At 38.8% G+C, this 20,357-nt stretch overlaps 1 protein-coding gene across 1 annotated transcript; it reads left to right on the top strand.

Annotated features, from left to right (window-relative positions):
• The first annotated feature begins 2,640 nt into the window (after positions 1-2,640).
• Positions 2,641-11,227, top strand: LOC100486352. Its single transcript, XM_002941301.4, has 10 exons — positions 2,641-2,840; positions 4,108-4,241; positions 5,029-5,108; positions 6,388-6,489; positions 8,220-8,324; positions 8,428-8,480; positions 9,067-9,203; positions 9,874-9,926; positions 10,025-10,114; positions 10,945-11,227. The coding sequence occupies exons 1-10, from the start codon at positions 2,694-2,696 to the stop codon at positions 11,070-11,072; spliced, it is 1,029 nt and encodes a 342-aa protein (XP_002941347.3). The 5' UTR covers positions 2,641-2,693; the 3' UTR covers positions 11,073-11,227.
• The last annotated feature ends 9,130 nt before the right edge of the window (positions 11,228-20,357 follow it).

Genomic DNA, 20,357 nt, shown 5'->3' with positions numbered 1-20,357 from the left:
TATTTCAGATGGTTATCATGTTGTTAGATATGTGTGTTGCAATGAAACACACAAGTGGTCTATTAAATAGAGGCTGTTAATAAATTGGTCAGGAATCTATTGAATTTTTGTGTGTGTGCCTTCTGCTTGTATGTGTTTCCTACTAAATAGCGATATTTAGCCTAACATCCATGGAACTTTATCTTATTATACAAAGTGGGAACTGACTTTCTTTTTACGTTGTTCTATGTTAAATCTTTTGGTAGGAATATACATTGTATATTATGTTTTTATTTAGCTACTTTCACATTAGGATATTTTTTTCTGAAAATACAGATATGAATTTTTTAGATGTCCTTTAGGATATAGTGTTCAAAAAAAATAATAAAAATTGGTTCTAGGCTCACAACACACTCTGCTTTACATTTCTAAGACATCTCACTTGCTTCACCTCTAACAAATCTCCCTGCTACACGCATATTTACCTGGTGCACCTTTTTACCAATGTGAAGTTAATGCACCAAACATCCATATTTGTGTATTTGAAAATTACTGATGTCATGGCTAAGGCTGATGCCACACGTGGCGTTTTTCGGCCTACGCTTGAAAAATCTGTGCTAAGGCGTTTTCTAGCGTATTTCTGCATTGTGTGGTTTGCTTCAAATCTTTTCAAGCTATTTCTATGGATGATGATATCAGGCGTTTTTCAGCCACTGAGAGAATTAGAAAATACGCAGTGGAAAAACGCCACGTGTGGCATCAGCCTAAGAGTAGCAAAGTAGAACAAACTTACATACATAATGCATGTGTAGTAGATGACAAATTAAATACTCTACACATTAAACACAAAAACTGGGACTACAACCCTGACATCCTACCCAGCAGAATTTTTTTTTTGTAGTTTTCCTTGATCCCAAGACCTTGAAACAGCTGATCTACCTACCGATAAATAATTTAATCTGTATATTTTTAATTAGTAGTTATTCCGTGAGGGGAGAGCAGTGTGCCCCTTCCTCACTGGCTGATGTAAAGAAGATAAGCGTGAATAACGAGGGAGCCTGATGTCCGTCACCTCAGAGGGGTACCAAGGCAAGTAGTAAGGTTAGCTAGTGGTAGGCCAGCTTTGTAGAGCACAATCGCTGGTGAGAGATGGGAATAAGCAGCACAGGCTCCAACAAGGGATTTGGAGGTCAGCATGCCGGGCAGTACCACGCCAGTCAGGTACCCAGTAATTAAGGAGCTAGGTAGGATCTATTTTCCCATATTGGGCACCTTTTAATGCAAGCTGTCTACTGTGCCAGAAACCTGGAAGCTGTAGAGCCACCTGATATGAAGAATGAAAATAAGGAAGACAGGCAGTAAGGTGGGCCCAAGCAGTCTGGGAAACCTTGTATAAGATTCACTGTACACATTTTTAAAAAAGTAGAATCATTTACTAAAAATTGACTCATTGGGAGATGGCCTTTCTGAAATTTAGAGCTTTCTGGATCATGAGTTTCTGGATAATAGGTTGGGGGCTGTTTCTAAATAAAGGCATGATAAGTATCTTGGGCCCCCAAATAAAGAGTAGGATGTCCTTCCAAAAGTGGCCCCAAAACCCCAGTTTGAAATGCTTGCTCTGTAGCCTAAGGTACAGGCATGGGTATCATTTTGCAGTTTAGTTCAGCAGTCATGTGTTGTGGGTGAAGGGGGGAATAGTCCCATTAATATTTGCCATGTATGAGTTCTGTATTTACTTTTTATTGTGTAACACTGTGTGTGGGAGTGGGTGATGGAATCTGTGCTGTTTCTCATATATGTGAAATGATATAGAGCTGCATGTGTGTTTTATGCTTTTGGACTGGCATTATTAATGCTTGCAGTTGTTAAATACTGTATAATGGAGTGTTGGGCACTGGCATTGCAGTTCATTTCACTATTATATACTATATCATAAAGTACAGTGTGTGTTAGGGGATTGCTTTGCAGGCCCTTGCACTAATATATACTGTATCTTGGTCTTCAGGGTGTGGTGAGCTGGCATTCCCTATGCTTGCATTGTTACATACTGTATGATGGAGTGCAGGGTGGGCTGGGGGTAGGCACTGTTGATACTGGCACTGTTATATACTGTATTATGGTGTGCAAGATGTGTGTGTTGGGGGGGGGGGGGGGGGTGGCCAGAGGGAGAACTGATATTGCTGATGCATGCACTATTACATTCTGTAATTTGATTTGCAGGCTCTTTGCCTGAGCTACTACTGCTGACATATAGTCACATAACGTATTGTGCAGAGCATGTATGTGTTTGAGGGGGGAGCTGCCATGCCCACTTGCTGTGTAATATGGGGGTAGCACTACAAATTTCCCAATATTATGTTATGTATATATTGCATGTTGAAGTACAATTTATGGTGAGGTTGACATTACACCGATGCCTAGGCCTATACTGGCAATCTGGAAATTATGGCAAATGTTACATAGGGTATTGTACATGAGCATAGACTTTGTATTTGGCTCTTAGTGTACTTTAAATGCCAGAACATATTTTGGCAGTGTCATTTAGTGGTTGAATTGCAACAGAATGTGATGCTTTGGAGGTGGGTTAAACCTGTATTAGGAAATCAAAGTGCAGTTCTGTTTGTATAGTCTTGATCAATATTTGGTCTGCAAATGTTTTCTCATAATTACCTTGTACTTTTTTAAGCCTCGGGACTTATATATGTGGAAATTTAATGGACCTGTTACTTCTGTCACTATCGTGTTTGAAGATGGGTGTCCTCAGTTTTTATCTGTTTTTGTCATGTTTCCTAGTAGTCACCCATGGCAGCCCCTCTGATTGTGTTGGAGAACGCAAAGGGATCCTACCAGACCCTGCAACGGTAAGAATGCAGAATATACTGTGTATCAAATGCAAACAATAGGTTATGGCTGGCATACCAAATTTGGGGGAGAAAAAGGAGATCACATTAGAACATTTCAAACAAAAAAATATATTTTTTCCTATTAAAATCCAAAGTTGTCTGTTTATTGCATATATTTATACAGACAGAGCGGAAAGGGAATACCCTTAGAGAAGAATATAGTTAGCAAAAGGTAAAATAGAGAGAATTTGCACAGGTCTCTCTCATTAAGCAAGCAGGTGTAGCCCACTCTCTAGTTGTCTGATTTAGGGCTATTTGTGTCTGAGAAGTAGATCAGTACCCTTGCAGCTGTCTCATAAATAATTAGCAGCCTGCAGAAACCTTTTCCATTCTTCATTATGTTGCCACTTTTCCTTAGATGCATCCAGGGTGGTCTTTTTTAAATATATCCTCACTTTTCTTCTCTCTTCTCTGTTAATTCTCCCCAAAATGTGCATAACCATATATTTTAACTCATTCTTAGTCATTTTTTTTCTTGCTTTAACTCTCTATTAAATGCTTGCATTTCTCCCCTCTCCTTAATTCTCTGGGTGTGAAACTTCTATCTATTTCTTAGTGCATCCCTTTGGTATAGCACTAGTAATCTAGTCATCTAGTCATAAGTCATCTAGCAATAATTAAGTTGGGCGTATTCAGGCCAAGGAGGAGAGTAACCAGTGTGCAGGTGGGTAATGGGATAAACTTTAAGCAAGGTACCCTTCCCCCATAGTGACTGATCCCTCCCATATATGAGTCACCCGAAAGGAGTCAGGTCAAAAAGTAGAAGAAGACCTAGTTGTGGGTTAGAGTGGAAAAATTTCAGACTCACTTATCACACACCATAACAGTCCCACTGATATACCCTTTCCAGTTCTAAAATGATAGGAACCCCACATCACTCTCATATGTGCTTGTAGTTTAGCCATATCTTTTCCTAGGCTCTAGGGTGCCCTTCTGCCCTTTTCCTGATACAGTTTTTTCCCTTTCTTTTAATGACATTCTCTCTTGTCTTTTCTAAGTCACATTTCTACTCTTCCTGAGTGCCTTTATTCTGCTTCCCTCCCCTTTCCCACCCAGTGCTACTACTACCACTACCTTGGATGCTTATTACAGGACACTTTACACAGAAGTATTTTGCCATGCCTTCTTGCTCTTTGACATTTTGATTTACTCTCACCATACTATCCACTTTAAAAAAACCAGAATGTGATATAAGTATGTTTAATGGTGTCATTTTCATTTACAGGTATCTGGACTGTGGAACTTAATAGCAGTTTCTCTTAGTCCAAATTCTAAGTATCAAAGTGATGACATAGCCTATGTCTACTCAAAGGTGTCATTTAGTGAAAGTGAATTGAATTGTACTGTCTTTTCTAATCCGTAAGTATTCATATCATATTAACTATAACCTCTAGATGTACTACATATAGTTGGATTTATTAACAGTGAGAACAAATTGCATAGCATACCATACCTAGTAAAGAGCCCTAGAAGCTTTCTCTGTTTGCTTAAGATAGCAGCTGCCATTTTAACTTGGTCTTGCTAGCTTCCTGCTGTATAGCTCTAGCGGTTGGTAGCATAGATCACACATTCTGATGGGAGGGGAAGTGAATTCTTATGCATTCTTATGGGAGGGGAAGCAGGAGAAGGGAGAAAGGAGAGAGCTGCGAAGATTCTGGCCCTGGGAATGAAGGAATTTTCTGAGAGAGGAAGTCTGATACTGAAGAACATGTTTACAAAAAGGAGACAAGAAATCCTGTGTTTCATTTGATAGAGGACTCAGTGCAGCTTTTCTGTGAGTGCTTATGGCTGTATTTACATAGACCTTTCCTTCTCCTTTAAACGTATGTTTCATTGTAGCGCAAGGAAAATGGATGTAGCCATAAATATAAAACATATATATATATATGTGTGTGTGTAGAGAACAAAAAAAATGTTTTCTGGCCCCTACCGTACAAAATGATAAATGACGTGGATCTTTTAGGTCACCTGTTCTGCCAGGCCCCATGCAGTAGTGAGTGAGTTACCTGTGCCCAATATAAAAGCATTTTTTTCTTTCTAAACATCTGGTTCTGTGCATCTCAGCATAGTTCCCTTAAATAACTGCCAATATTTTATGTTGCACAGTTACCACAATTATTTCTTCTCTATTCATTAAAAATTACAGAATGGCAGACACTAATGGACAACTCTATGAACATGAAAGAATACCAGGTACTCAGGCCTATAAATTCAAATCCACAGAGGGTAAGATCAAAATTTTCCTTATTAAATGATATTATTATAATCATGTATATAATGATACTCTTGCTGTACTGGTTCAGAAATGCCACACCATTTGTATAATAAACAAGGTGTGTCTTAGCCACAGCCCTGTTTTGCCTAAAGCCAAATCCCATTTAACGCAAAAATACACCCCTATCCTGTTCAGAGCACACAAACCCTACTCTGCCTGTTTCTATAGCATTTTAAGTGTATTTCACCTGTTTTCTGTGGTGGTAAGTAAAATTCAGATGCTAATTTAGTTGACCGGGTGAAAGGGAGCAAGTCAGGGTGACTCCTGAAAAATGATGGTGAGTTAACATCTTTGCAGGTTGTCTTGCTGGAACATTGAGAGTTAGGGTTATGCCATATCTAGAGTACCCACATCATTTACCCATAAAATAACATATATTGAAAGATAGTAGAGTGTACATTCCAAATAATTAAACTTGTTTAGTTTAAAATGTTCCTGGCAATATTCCAGAGTGACCATGCAATATTCACCATTCCCCAAGGCATTTCCAGCATGGTTGGTACACCAGTTGTTTGCACCTCTCATTACTACAACCCAGAGCGTTTACTGCCCTTGCAGAGGCTTCAGGCCTGGTGTCATTTTTGTTATTGCATTGATCTTGAGATGTTTAATATTGTGTTCAACTCTGATATCAAATCACATTGTAGCCATCTGTAGTTCATACACACACCCACTTACTGATGCAGCCATGTTGCTTGGTACGTGTGATACAATAAAGCCTACCTCTTTTAAAACAGAAAATCATGTCTTAGTGTCCCATCTCATTAAAGAGCAATTTAAACTAGGTGAACCATGATTTTCCCTTTGCCTATTGTATACATTTTCAGAAGTGTAAAATAAATGTTTTTTGTGTTAAAAAAATCAGAAAAGCTGATCTGCTGCCTCAGTTTACTGAATGTGTGTGCTTTGACAGGCACAGGATAAGCCTGCTAGCCATGCACAGAGCGCCCTTGAACAAGCAGGTCAGGATGATGAGGGGATTCTTTTTTTGTTTGCTATAATGTAGGCCAGTGCCTGTGCTGCAAGCCTCCTCTAGATCTGACGAATATTAACAATAACTCTAAACAGTTTCAATTTTCAGGATTAATTTACAGAATAATAATCTTTTTGTATTAATAGTGGGGAAACTCATCCTTCTTTTTCACTGGCACCACTAGCAAAGCCTGCGAAAATTTTTAATTTAAATGTGCACACAGGATGCTGATTTAGCTAAATTATGTCCTTTTCTAGAACTTGCAGAGAACTATACCACCACATTATTCCTGCCACATCCAGACATTCTGATATGCTATGATCGAGAAGATAATGTATTAAACGGAGCATATATACACAGTAAGTAATCACACCTATGCAGAGGGTAAATGCACTGTTTGCCAAAAGGGACCTTTATACACTTAGGGGCCGATTTACTAATCCACGAACGGATCGAAAGCGTCCAAAAGCGTTTTTTTCGTAATGATCGGTATTTTGCGATTTTTCCGTCGCCGTCGCGTCTTTTTCGTAGCCATTACGACTTGCACGAATTGTCGCGGCTTTTTCGTAGCTGTCGTGAAAAAATCGGAAAGGTTTGCCTGCCGTTTACTAGCGCTCAATACGAAAAAGTCATGACAATTTGCGCAAGTCGTACCGGCTACGAAAAAGTCGCGACAATTCGCGCAAATCGTAATGGCTACGAAAAAGTCACAACAATTCGCACATATCGTAATGGCTAAGAAAAAGTTGCAACAATTCACGAAAAAGTAGTGAAAAATACGAAAAAGTCGCAAAATGTTTGTTTCCAATCCGATTTTTTTCCCATTCGGATTCGTGGATTAGTAAATCAGCCCCTTAGACTTACATTGTTAATTAGTTAAATGTAGTGTCACCGAACTGCTAAAATTACATCACAAGAAAACATATTAAAAACTAACACCATAATGCTGAGGATTAGTCCAGTTTTACCATTTGCATGCCATAGATTGTAAAATGTAGGGCTGCCACACAGAAGCACCAACATGTTAGTTTCTTCAGTTCTACATTTCCAAGTTACAGGTAACCCTATGGAAAAAGTGTTGCCTAGTAACAGCTGGCACACAAAGGGCTAATTATAAACCATTTACAATCAATTGCAGTTGATGTCCTCCAATCATCATATCAACTGGTAAAGGGGGCGATTTGCTGTTCATTTGCTTCAGGTTAAAGTAAAAAAAAACCTGTGATCTTGAACTGGCATTCCCTGCATAGACTGACATTGCCCCTGGACTGCAAGCTGTTGACTGCATTTGTTTTTTTTACCTGGCAGCTTCTGACCATGCTCAAGCTGTTATACCCGAAAAAGTAAAGTCATTGCAATACTATTAGATGGTATATGGAAGACAACAAAAACTCAAAAACCAAAACAGCAATATGGTTCCCAAATCAAGTTTGTGGGACTGTACTAACAGTGAATAAGATGCAAAGTCCAAAATCAGAGGTGGAATCTACTTTGTATGTGGGTTTAAATAAGGACCTATGCTAATTCAATTGACTGTTATGCCAGCTTTAATAACACTACAGATGAGTTGCCCCTCTCAGACATTATCAGATTAAAAGGAAATAAACCTATACTAAATCTTAGGTTATGCCAATATCAACATTCCTAAAGGCCAACTAAAAGTAATGCTAAAGAAGGATTAGAGTAGAAAGCTAACAGATGTAATGTTTAAATTAACTGAGAAATTATGGTAGACACCCAATATAATAGCACAATTATGTACTTCTTAATAGAATTGTAAAATAGAAGTACAAACATTAGTAAGTCCACAAAGATTTGTAGGAAAATGTAAAAACCACAAAAAAATGTGGTTTATGTGTTCTTTTGTTTTCCTGCCACATTTTAATTCATTGGTAATTTTTCAATTCGGATCTTCCAATAAATGACTAGACATTTGTGGTTTTAGAGTAAATGAGTTTATTTGTGTTAAAAACCTCTAAAACCATGAAAATTAGAATGTTGATAAATCAGGTGTCTACTTTTGTATCTCAGAACAGACCTTCTACATAGAAATACGTTTCATTAACTTTATAAAATGTTCTCTTTCTAGGTAGAGGAGCATCACTCCCAAAAGAAGAGATGGATAATTTTTTAGAGTGGAGCAAATGCAACAATCTGAGTAATATTACAGTCTATAATCACACTCTCAATGATGGTATGTGCAGGATCTGCATTTGTTGCAAAGATATCAAAATCTCATAATTACTCATAAAATATTTACTAGCACTCCAATGTGACTACATTTCTCTCTTTTTTAGCCCAAGAATGTTATGGCCTTTTTGAACGCTCAGAAGATTTAAAAGGCATAGAGGTTTGTACTTTTTTTTCTTTCTCTGGTAAAAATGTTCTTGAAAGAAGAAACTAAAGTTTAACAAAGAGGTAGGCTAGAAATGCTGATTCACATCACATCACTGGCTATGGGCTGCTGTCTAGATACCAACTCACAATACTATATATATAGCTACATGGCAGCTCACAACCAGTGGGTTCCACATCATCAATTTAATAATTATCCCTGTAGCAACAGCTTCTATAATAGACAAACCTCATTTTATGCTTGATGATTTCTGATGACTTAGTTTTCCAACAGCTGCCCAGATCACACTGATCATGTAATGTCACTGAAACTTAAAATATAGTCTAACAAAATAATGATGAACTCCTGTAAACAAGTCAAAAAAAGTTTCAGGAACAAAAAATTTGCAGAGTGAAAAAAAAGTTGTGTCAAAAAAGCCGTGGCCATGTCAAATATGTTGCAGTCACGTCAAAAAAACCATGCGGTAGCCACGTTTTGTGAAATTTTCATTGAAACATGACAGATTCGCTCATCACTGCTCTCTACCTTTTATTATAACATCCTTTACCTTTTGCTCTTTGTTTTTCTTTCATCATAACAGGGGTGTGAAACATGGGGGCTCGTTGCCAAAGCTTCAAACTATGCTGATAAAAATTACCATATCCGACTGCTGTACTCAGCTAAACTGGAGCTCTGTAAAGAAGAAGAAGCGTATACAGTCAAAGAGATCCAGATTGCGTGAGTTATATTTATAGATATTTTAATTGGTTATATCTTTATACCCAGATGTTTAGATGATCTTAAATCATAAATAATCAGCCCTCATTATGAGTATTAATGTGCAAAGACAGGCGTTTAAAAAAGACAACATTTAATATTACTTGAAGTTGATGTTACTTAGGGTACCTCTTGATTTGGCTGATATGGACAATAATGAAGTATACTATCTTTTCTATTGCATGTGTTCCAGTGGCAAACTGCAAAAATGAATAAGTACAAAAGATAAAGCCTATTACAAAATAGAGGGGAAATCTTATATACACGTAAATATGCACCCAGGCAATTTCAACACTTTTCTCGTGAGTGCCGGTGGTCTCTCCATTTATATATATATATATATATATATATATATATATATATATATATATATATATATATATACCTATACCTATGATGTAGCCACAACAACAGTTTCTGAACCTACATATCACAGGAAATTTACCCTTTGGCCAATTGTAGCATGATACAAATAATCATGTGCAATCATTTTTAATGTGACACGTAGTCCAAAATAATTTAATCAGTCTGTGTCACATTTCACTACTTCTTCCTTCCCTTACTTCTTAGCAACTGATTCCCTTTTTTCATATCTATTTATTTTCAAACCCAATTACCTTTTTTATTGTAGAGGGGAAGAGAAGACCTTGATGGAGCTGAAATATAAGAAAGGAGCGAAAGAAGGTCAGAATAATGTATTATTACATATTACAACTACCAAAAACTAAAGTTTCCATGAATTCAGTCTGTTTCTAACATATCATGCCCTGCTTATTTTCTAGATAAAGTAAAATTGGAATCATTTAAGACAGGAACAAATTTGCTGCTTCTGGGAGTTCAAAAGGACAACCAGAGGACTTTATTTCTTGCTTGTGAGTATCAGCCTTATAATAGAGTGTGTCCAACTTGCAGCCTGACAGATTTTGTTAAAGGGAATCTAAACCAAAATATAAAATTGATTAAACTTACATAATATGAGCACTTTACATACATTTTCTGTGTTAATGGTTTAGGACAGTGATATAATCTGTCACCTAACCCAAGGGCTCCTTACATATCTTTTCTGAAAGAATACATGTTAATTATTATATTTTTAATACAAAGCACTGATCATTAACTCCCCTTCTAAACCACAGAATTTGTTTAAAAACAGATGATATGCCTTATATTAACAAGCTGAAACCCACAGGTTAGCCCACGGGTCGGGTGTGGGTTCAGGTCAGCATCTACGCAACTTTCATGGGCAGTGGGGGGGGGGTTGAACTTTACTATGTGCCCACCCTGCTGTTATTTTATGAGAAATTTGAAGGTAGGTAAATGGAATAAGAGAAAGAAAAAAAGTTTCAGCAAGCACATATAAAAATAGTTATAGGCTAATCGCACATTTATCCAAGTTTCTTACCTTCCAGTAGAATGAGGGAATTTCTTTTTTATGGGTCACTAAGGTGCAGATTTATCAAATATCGAATAGTGGAATCAGTTTGTTAGAATGTGTTCAGCTTTCATAAACCAAACGTCATTCTGCTCTATGGGTGTTAGCGTCTGGCAGCAGTCCTGGGCTTTAATGCCCTTCTAAATCATTAATCTGCAAGTCAGGTGAAATGTAATTATTAATTTATTAGTAATTATTAATTATTGCCCGGATGGGATTATAAACTATTTCATTTAAAATATCAGAAATCTAATTTTTTTTTTGTTGCAGCTAAAACATCCAAAGCAAAGCAGGCTGTTTTGGATGACTTTGAGATAAAAGCTCACTGTTTTGAAGCAACCTTTACCTATCTAGTCCCTGGGAGCAAAGAGGAGGAGAGTCACGCTGAAAACCAGTAATACTCTAAGATCCATCTGAAACACAAGAAGAATTTAGTGCATTTGTTGTTTGTAAACAAAGGGAGACAGCAATTTATTAAGCCATCCCAGCTCATTTTTAAAAGTTGTACTTGTTCTAGATGTTAATAAAGGGTTCTGGTTTTCTGCATACATTATTTATTCTACAATTCTTTGCAATGAATTCTGCCTACATACAATTTGCATTGGGTTGTGTCTGGTATAAAAACATTGACTTCAAACACATCTTATTATATAGTTTCAACAATTGCAGAAATATGTAACCATTTTATCATATCTGAGAAATACTATGCAGACTTTCCAAGTTGTTCAAGACTTGCTATGGCAACCTGACTTTAGATGTTAACGCCCTTTATACTTCTATTAGACATAAACAAGAGCTAACGCTAGTCAAATTTTATTTAGAACGGGATGAAAATATTTCCATAGCATTTATATTGGACTCCATCAATTTTATCTTTGGCCATACTTTCTTTTGGAATAAAGATCAGTTCTCACACCAAGGGGCAGATTTATCAATATGTGAGATGGGAGCTCACCACAGAAAAATTCACCCACTTTCTATTTATTCCTATGGGATTTTTAGAAGCGGATTTATCATTTAGTGAAAGTTAGAACTCACCATTTGATAAATAAGCTTCTAAAAACCCCATAGGAATAAATAAAAAGTAGGTGCATTTTTCTGTGGTGAGCTCCAATCTCACATTTTGATAAATCTACCCCCAAGTGTTTGACACCACCATGGGGCTAGGGTCACCTCCCAGTGCTTGTTTATGGTGTGTTGGGAAATCAGGAACATTAAACAGGGCTTGGGCCTTGCCCTTTGGCAGTGCTACATCAATTATGATTTTATGATATGGGAAGAAAAACAAGCTTGGACACTTTTATCAGAGAAATGAATACTGCTGATAGGAATCTACCATTCATAGCAAATATACTGTAAGTCAGATTGCTATATGTATTTTGAGATCTGGAAGTGTATAATGGGTGACAAGGTTCAGATTAAAATTTTCTAAAGAGGTTGATCAATAATAAATATATCTGATCTGCTGTTTTGATGAAGAGCAACCATAAGCAGGTCTGGATTAAAGGTTTTCCTTATGGACAATTTAAAAGTGTGATGCAAAATTGTACTAATCTGGGCAAATTAGAAGGTCAGGCATTAATCCTCATAAAGAGATATTTTTGAGAATGGTTATATTAGAGAAATGAGGGCTGATTCACTAAAGCGCGTTCATTTTTATCGCACACTTTTTTGCGTTAAAATTGACGCAAAAAAAACCGCACGATTCACTAAAGTATTACCGCATGTGCTAAGTCACATATCGCGTGCGTTAATTTTAACGCAACGCGGTAATTAGCGAATGAAAAGAATAATAATGCATGATTCACAAAAGCACCTAAAGTGTTAAATGCGTTAGTTATCGCGCAAATGTGTGCGTACTTTAGCGCCTAATTGGGGGAGGTGTTGGGCAGAGCACATTTTTCACTTTTGAGTGTTAAAAACAAAAATGGATTTTTCAATGGGGTTTTTGCTCCATATGGAGGAGGAACAGCAAGTCCCCCAGCCTTCCAGAGTGATGCAGCCTCGCTTTTTTCACGAAAGGGCGACTTTAGAGGGCTTAAGCGAGGATGAAGTGGTCAGGCGATACAGGCCCAATAGGACGGCAATATCCAGCCTGTATGAGCTGCTTGAGCCTTCCCTGCAGCCACTGACTCGCAGAAGCCGTGCCGTCCCTGGAATGGTAAAACTGCTGTGCTCCCTGCATTTTTTGGTCACTGGAAGTTTCCAGAGGGATGGGGGGGTGTCACAGCCTACCTTTTCACGGTGCCTTGGCCAGGTCCTGGATGCCATACGCTTGGTGTCCGGGAATTTCATCTTGTTCCCCCAACATCGGAACGAGTGGAACACCGTGAAAAGGCATTTTTATGGGGTAAGTGGCACCCCCAATGTGTTGGGTGCAATTGATTGCACCCATGTGGCGTTAAACCCCCCCAAGACAGGGAGCACATTTTCCGCAACAGGAAGGGTTACCACTCCCTTAACGTTTGGGGTCCTTAAAACCCGGTTCCGCTGCCTGGATAAATCAGGAGACAGCCTTATGTACAGCCCCACTAAAGTTTCCAACATTGTGGCTGCGTGTGCTGTACTGCACAATCTTGCGAACCGGCATGGCTTACCAGGTAATGTGGCTGAGGACCTGGATGACCCCATACATCCACAAGATCCTGTCCGAGGTGCGGATGCCAGAGGGAATGAAGTCCGGGGACAAATCATTAACAATTACTTTTCCTGTAAGTACCTACAATCTTTAATCCCATACACAAGAAATACCAAACAACTTATCCAAAAAAAAAGGTTTATTTACAGGGAACCCACTTCCAAAAGAAATGGTTTGAGCAGGTGATTCCCCCACCCACAACACAAATAGAAAAAACAGAAAGATTTACAAAAAACATAGGCCTAAGAAAAGATAGGTTCCACAGATCCCTAATGTGGCAGATTTATTTCCTTTTCCAAAGCTGCCTAGTAGAAGCAAGCTCCTCTTGCAGGCTTAACATGGCAGCCTCGTGTTGTGCTTTCCGTGCCTCACTCGCCTGTTGGAGGCTTAACATGGCCAACTCATGCAGCTTGCCGTGCCTGACTGGCATTGTAGGCGTTAGTGGCCACACACAAGTTGACATGCATGGTGTCCAATTTTTTCATCAAGGCTTTATGATGCCTTATTAGGGATTTGTGGAACCTATCTTTCTCAGGTTCCTGGGGGGCCACATTAGCTCTTCTGGCCTGGGTTGGGACCTGCTGCTGCAGCTGGGGAATGTTGGGCGGCTCCTCATCTGAGAACAAGGCCACATCGCTGCCACATACGTGTGACCCTCTCTCACTTGCCTCCCCACTAAACGTATCCCCTTCAATTTCAGGATCGCACCATGGGGAGTGGCCCACAGATAAGGAGTGTCCACCTTTTAGAAAAAGAAAAAGACTTAATTTAATTTTTTTTTATTATGTTCATGATGCCAGACAAACTTCATGGACAATAATGATTGTCATTTTTTGGAAAACATGACCAAGTTTATTTAGCAAAAACTATTTGTGGACATTGATTCATTCTAAATGAGCCAAAAAAGTAAAATCAAGTTGAAAAGATTGACTGTCCAAAAGTACAAGATGAACTGACTGTACCTAACCCAGCAAGACACACTTGTCCAATAACACACCTATCTTATTAGCAATACACTGCACTTCTGTAATTGAAACAGCTGCAATATACACAGACACTATTCATTATTATGCCACTGCACAAGCCTAACACAAAACACAGGTCCAACCAAATTTGGTAACAAAAATACCTGGAATGGGAGCAGATGATGATTGTCTGCATCTGCTTGTGCCATGTGGTGGTAAGGATGAATCTGTTGGAGAAAACATTGTTTTACATTAATATTAAGCTTCTCTTCAAGAGTAAATACACTTGTATTACTGTCATTACACCTACCTTGGCCAACATTCCTGTCCGAACCGAAGGTGCCGGACACACCGCTCACACTGTGTGTAGAAAAGGCAGCAGCAGCTCCTCATATTTTGTAAAATACACTTTTTTAGCAGGCCCACCTCCAGTTCCAGATCTAAATAAAATATAGGAATGGTTTTATTGTGTTGTCACCAATAAGCAAGCAATAACAACGCTAGTCACTTTTTGTTACTCATTGTTGCCCCAATCAATTCCCTTTACTTTCAAGTGTAACAATACTAAGGCAGCTCTGACACTAACCCTACTAAAATGCTGCAAGTTGCTGCTAAGTGGCCTCGCTAACTCCCAGGGCTCTCCCTTATACTCTGTATTAAACAATGCTTAAACAATAATCCTCCTTGATAAAGGAGAGTACAGGGCATTAAGTATTTTGGGAAATAGTTCTTAAATGACCCCCCCTATTTACTGCCCTAATTTGTGGCGTGCCATACATACATTACATACAAGTAAAGTAGGAAAGAATCCAAAAAGGATGGAAAGACAGTAAGCCAAAAGGAAAAGCCGACTGAGTAGAAAAGCAGATGAGCAAGTGTTAAATAGAAAGATGAATGTAATATATTTACCTGTATCTGGAGTCCTCTGCCAGCTTTTTCTTCAGGACCCTCTTAATGTCCTGGTAGTGCTTCTTGCAGTGTTGGACACTGCGCAGACAAACTCCAATGCTGTTAACATGGTCTGCGATGTCCGTCCAGGCCTTGGTTTTGACAGCCGTCGGTGTCTTCCCAGCATATCTGCCGATGATCTTATGGAAGACTGGCACGGGCCTCTCCACCAACGCCTCAAACTCTGAGAATTTTAAATTACGGAGCCTGCTCTCATGCTGTCTCTTCCTTTTTGCAGATGAGGGGTGTGGACGCTCCTCACTCTCCTCTCCACTGGCTTCCCCTGGGCGATAATCCCTGTCAGTGCCCTCCACATCAGACACATCAGGGGTACCAAGGAAGCCAGGCCTCTCTCTGTCACTGTCGGAGCTGGGTGATAAGGCAGCTGGAACATTTGGAAGGTGTTCCCTCTTTTTTGCCACCTTTTTCCCTCCCACACTGCTCTCCATCGCTTTTTCTTTCTCTCTTATAATTTAGCACTACCACCTTCTGTGCTCTCTCAGCACAAATGCGCAAAATGGCGCTAGTTATGTGCTACCGCGTGCGTCAATTAGCGTGCGTGCATAAATCTGTGCACACGCAACAAGTACCGCACGTGTGTTAATTAGCATGCATGCGAAAAGTAGCGTGCGCACGTTAGTTACCGCACGTTGCATCTAATACCGCACGAAAATAGTCTTCGCGACTTAAATAACGCACACAGCATCGCGTCTAAACGCAAATATACTTTTAGTGAATCGTGCGTTAAGACGCAATAAAAATTTTAACGCATGCTATAAATAGCGCACGTTTTAACGCACTTTAGTGAATCAGCCCTATGGTGGAAACAACCTTATAAATAGTTAGGAGAGAGGATAGAAATGGTTGATTAGATATAGAAAGAAAGAAATTAAGGTAGCTTTTGTTTCATAATATAACCTTTATTCTAATGAAATCAGTAAGGTTGTGAGGAAGCACTGTGGAGCATTATTGGGAAATGAATATCTCAGAGACATTTTACTATAAAAACTAAATATAATATGGAAAAAATCTGATAAGAATCTGGTAATTTAAAGTTAAGTTTAAAACTTAATAAAGACTAAAAAGTAACCAAGCTACATTAAAGTAAATTTAATGATCCTTCTCTTAACTGGTATTTTGGATGAAGTACATATAAAGTGTGCAAATATGTGGCAGCCAGAAAACGTTTTAGATAAAGAGTCAGTGGAGTGACTAAAAAACTCTGCAAAATCTAATATGTGTTTCAAGTGCCCCTGGGCGCCCCAATACAGAAGCAAAACTTACTGCCAACCTAACGTATCAAAATTAATAAAGATGTCCACTAACAAAATCCTAGGGAACTGACTTATTATGGATATACCTGTAGATACATTGATATGGTAACATGACTGGAGAGGGGAAGATATAGTGAGAAAAACTTAGGCAAGAGAAAGTAAATGCCTATTTTAGAAAAGAACACTAACTCCAAAGTCGTAATCTTGAGAGTTTTTTTGGGTGATATATTGGTTTCATTGAATACATTTACTTTGAACCCTCAATTTAGTATTTAATCATATGGGTTCTTTTAGGGCACATTTATGATTGCCCAAGCTTTCAGGCTCAGGCAATCATAAAGGAAACCCAGCCTGAGTCTACTAACTCTCTCTGGGTTTTGTGCTGAAAATGCTCAGCAATTTCCATAATTTTTTACCTTATGGGTTTTTAATTATGAATGTAACAGGTGTATGGAGGGGGATACCACAAAATGCTCTGCTACAATTATTTTGCTATAAACCCAGGCAAGGGCCTAACTCCCAAGAGGCACTTATGGTATTAGATTTGGAATAATCAGGTGGGCCCTCACTGAATATGGAGGAAGGTTCACCATACCATTGTGTGCACACAGCATTCACTCTTTCAATAACTTTGGGCACCAGTGGTTCTTAAAAACAGTGCAATGGTTTGTTCAACAATTCCATACAATCTCGACAGCCAATTTCTCTACAGCGCGGGAGTGGATGTTAAAAGTATACCACAAGTGGCAGCTGGTCAGTGCACAAGTAATACAAATATCCTTTATATCTATGTCTCAAATCATGGGTTAAAGCAGTGATCCCCAACCAGTGGTTCGAGAGCAACATGTTGCTCCCAACCCCTTGGATGTTGCTCCCAGTGGCCTCAAAGTAGGTGCTTATTTTTTAAATTCCTGGCTTGGAAGCAAGTGTTGATTGCATAAACCAAGTGTAAAGCCAAACAGAGCCTTCTATAGACTGACAGTCCACATAGGGGCTACTAAATAGCCAAATATAGCTCTTATTTGCACCCCCAGGAATTTTTCCATGCTTGTGTTGCTCCCCAACACTTTTCCCATTTGAATGTGGCTCATGGATATAAAAGGTTGGGGATCCCTGGGTTAAAGGGATACTGTCATCACAAATGTATTTTTTTTAGTTGTAATATAGGTGTGTAGGCAGCCATACCAGTGCATTGTGCCTGAGTCTGAGCTTTCAGAAGGAGCCAGCTTTACACATTAGAACTGCTTTCAGGTAACCTATTGTTTCCCCTACTTCCATGTAACTGGAGGAGTCCCAAGCCGGACTTGGATTTCTTACTATTGAGTGCTATTCTGATATCTACTGGGAGCTGCTATCTTGCTACCTTCCCATTGTTCTGCTGATCGGCTGCTGGGAGGTGGGTGATATCACTCCAACTTGCAGCTCAGCAGTAAAGTGTGACTGAAGTTTATCAGAGCGCAGGTCACATGGCTGTAGCACCCTGGGAAATGAAGACTATGGATAGCTCCATGTGAAATTTCAAAATTAAATATAAAAAAATCTGTTTGCGTTTTTAAAAAAATGGATTTCAGTGTAGGATTCTGCTGGAGAAGCTCTATTAACTGATGCGTTTTGAAAAAAAAACATGTTTTCCCAAGAAAGTTTTTCTTTAATATTGCCTGCCTCCTGGTGACAAATCTCCATTACTGGATGAAGCCCACAGAAGTGAATTACTACAGAATCTTACTAGTCCTGAGCCTAACTGCTTGGGTCCCTATAATGGCAGCAGAGGTACTGCAGGGAACTAACCCAAATAAATCTTCTCATTGGAGCACTAGACTGCTCACTAGCTTTTCCTGAACCTATCTTTCTTCCCCACAGTAAACTATGACAAAATCTAACCTGACACTTGCTTCTCCTATACTGAGTCTACCTCCACCCAGGCCCTCTGGAGCACACCTTAATTCCTCCTGCGAATGGGAGAATCCAAAAGAGAAAGAACATACACAGGCTTCCCTTTTTATTACCTTGGAAAACCTGACACCCTTGTCAAAAGAGAAACTACTCCCCACTTATCAGGAGCAGTCTAGGTGGCTTACTCAATTCCAGGGAATAGATACTAAAAAGAAAAACTTTGACACCTAAAAAAAACTGTTTGGCTAAAATTATGGAAATTGCCAAAATTTTTCAGCACAAAACTCAGCATTAGTAAACTCACAAGGGGTTTCCTTTATAATTACTTAAGGCAATCATAAATCAGGTCCTAAGTGTGATTTTTAGTCAAGTTCTGCTTATATTGGTGTTGTTTATTAATGTGTTTACATGAGAATGGCAGAAGGTTTAAATGATTGGGTAGATAGAATCTTGTTATAGGTGTCCTGAGATAGCAGATATTTTAGTTTAGAGATAAGATATTCCATGGATCTACTGCCTGAATACTTAATAGTTAAAAAAGAGCTTTGATTAATGGGAAAGTACTGATTGACAGGAATAAATAGAATTTTGATTATTAGTACTATAGCCCCAGCATTAATTCATAACCGACAGATAGTCAAATTAAGTGAGCTATGAAAGAATCTTATCAAATTGGAATATACAGGTATATATCAGAAAATATTGCCCTTTTACATCTTATCCCTTGAGCCCCCAATTAGTAATGGGCTGTGTGCTCCCTCAGAAATCTCATGACCAGAAATAATGCAGCTCTAACTGTAACAGGAAGAAGTGTGGGAGCAAAAGGAAGAACTGTGTCCATTGGCTGATGTGGCCTAGCATGTATGTGTGCCTTGGCTTGTTTGTGTGCACTGTGAATTGTATGATCTCAGGGGGCGAAAATGGCAATTTTCTATTTAGGAGTACCCAATGGCACATGCTACTAAAAAGTATATTTTTACATATGAGCTGTGTTATGTAATATATTTTTATAGAGACCTACATTGTTCAGGGGTATAGTTTATCTTTTATGGCAGTGATAATTATCTATCTATCTATCTATCTATCTATCTCTCTGATAGTTCATTAAACAATGGAAACAATAAAACGTTTACTTACATTATTCAGACTGAAATAGGCAAATAAATGATAACTACTCAATAAGTACCTAGATCTGAACTAAAACATATAATTACATAGTTACATAGTTACATAGGGTTGAAAAAAGACCAGTGTCCATCAAGTTCAACCCATCCAAGTAAACCCAGCACACCTAACCCCCACCTACCAATCTATACACTCACATACATAAACTATAAATACAACCACTAGTACTAACTGTAGATATTAGTATCACAATAGCCTTGGATATTCTGATTGTTCAAGAACTCATCTAGGCCCCTCTTAAAGGCATTAACAGAATCTGCCATTACCACATCACTAGGAAGGGCATTCCACAACCTCACTGCCCTCACTGTGAAAAACCTCCTACGCTGCTTCAAATGGAAGCTCCGTTCCTCTAATCTAAAGGGGTGACCTCTGGTGCGTTGATTGTTTTTATGGGGAAAAAGAACACCCCCCATCTGCCTATAATCCCCTCTAATGTACTTGTACAGAGTAATCATGTCCCCTCGCAAGCGCCTCTTTTCCAGAGAAAACAACCTCAACCTCGACAGTCTAACCTCATAGCTTAAATCTTCCATCCCCTTTACCAGTTTAGTTGCACGTCTCTGCACTCTCTCCAGCTCATTAATATCCTTCTTAAGGACTGGAGCCCAAAACTGCACTGCATACTCAAGGTGAGGCCTTACCAGGGACCTATAAAGGGGCAAAATTATGTTCTCATCCCTTGAGTCAATGCCCTTTTTTATACAAGACAGCACTTTATTTGCTTTAGTAGCCACAGAATGACACTGCCTGGAATTAGACAACTTGTTTTCAACAAAA

This window comes from Xenopus tropicalis, chromosome 8 (genome assembly GCF_000004195.4).
Source record: "Xenopus tropicalis strain Nigerian chromosome 8, UCB_Xtro_10.0, whole genome shotgun sequence".
NCBI lineage: Eukaryota > Metazoa > Chordata > Amphibia > Anura > Pipidae > Xenopus > Xenopus tropicalis.
Note: the sequence above shows the minus strand (reverse complement) of the source record. Positions and strands in the feature narration are given on the sequence as shown.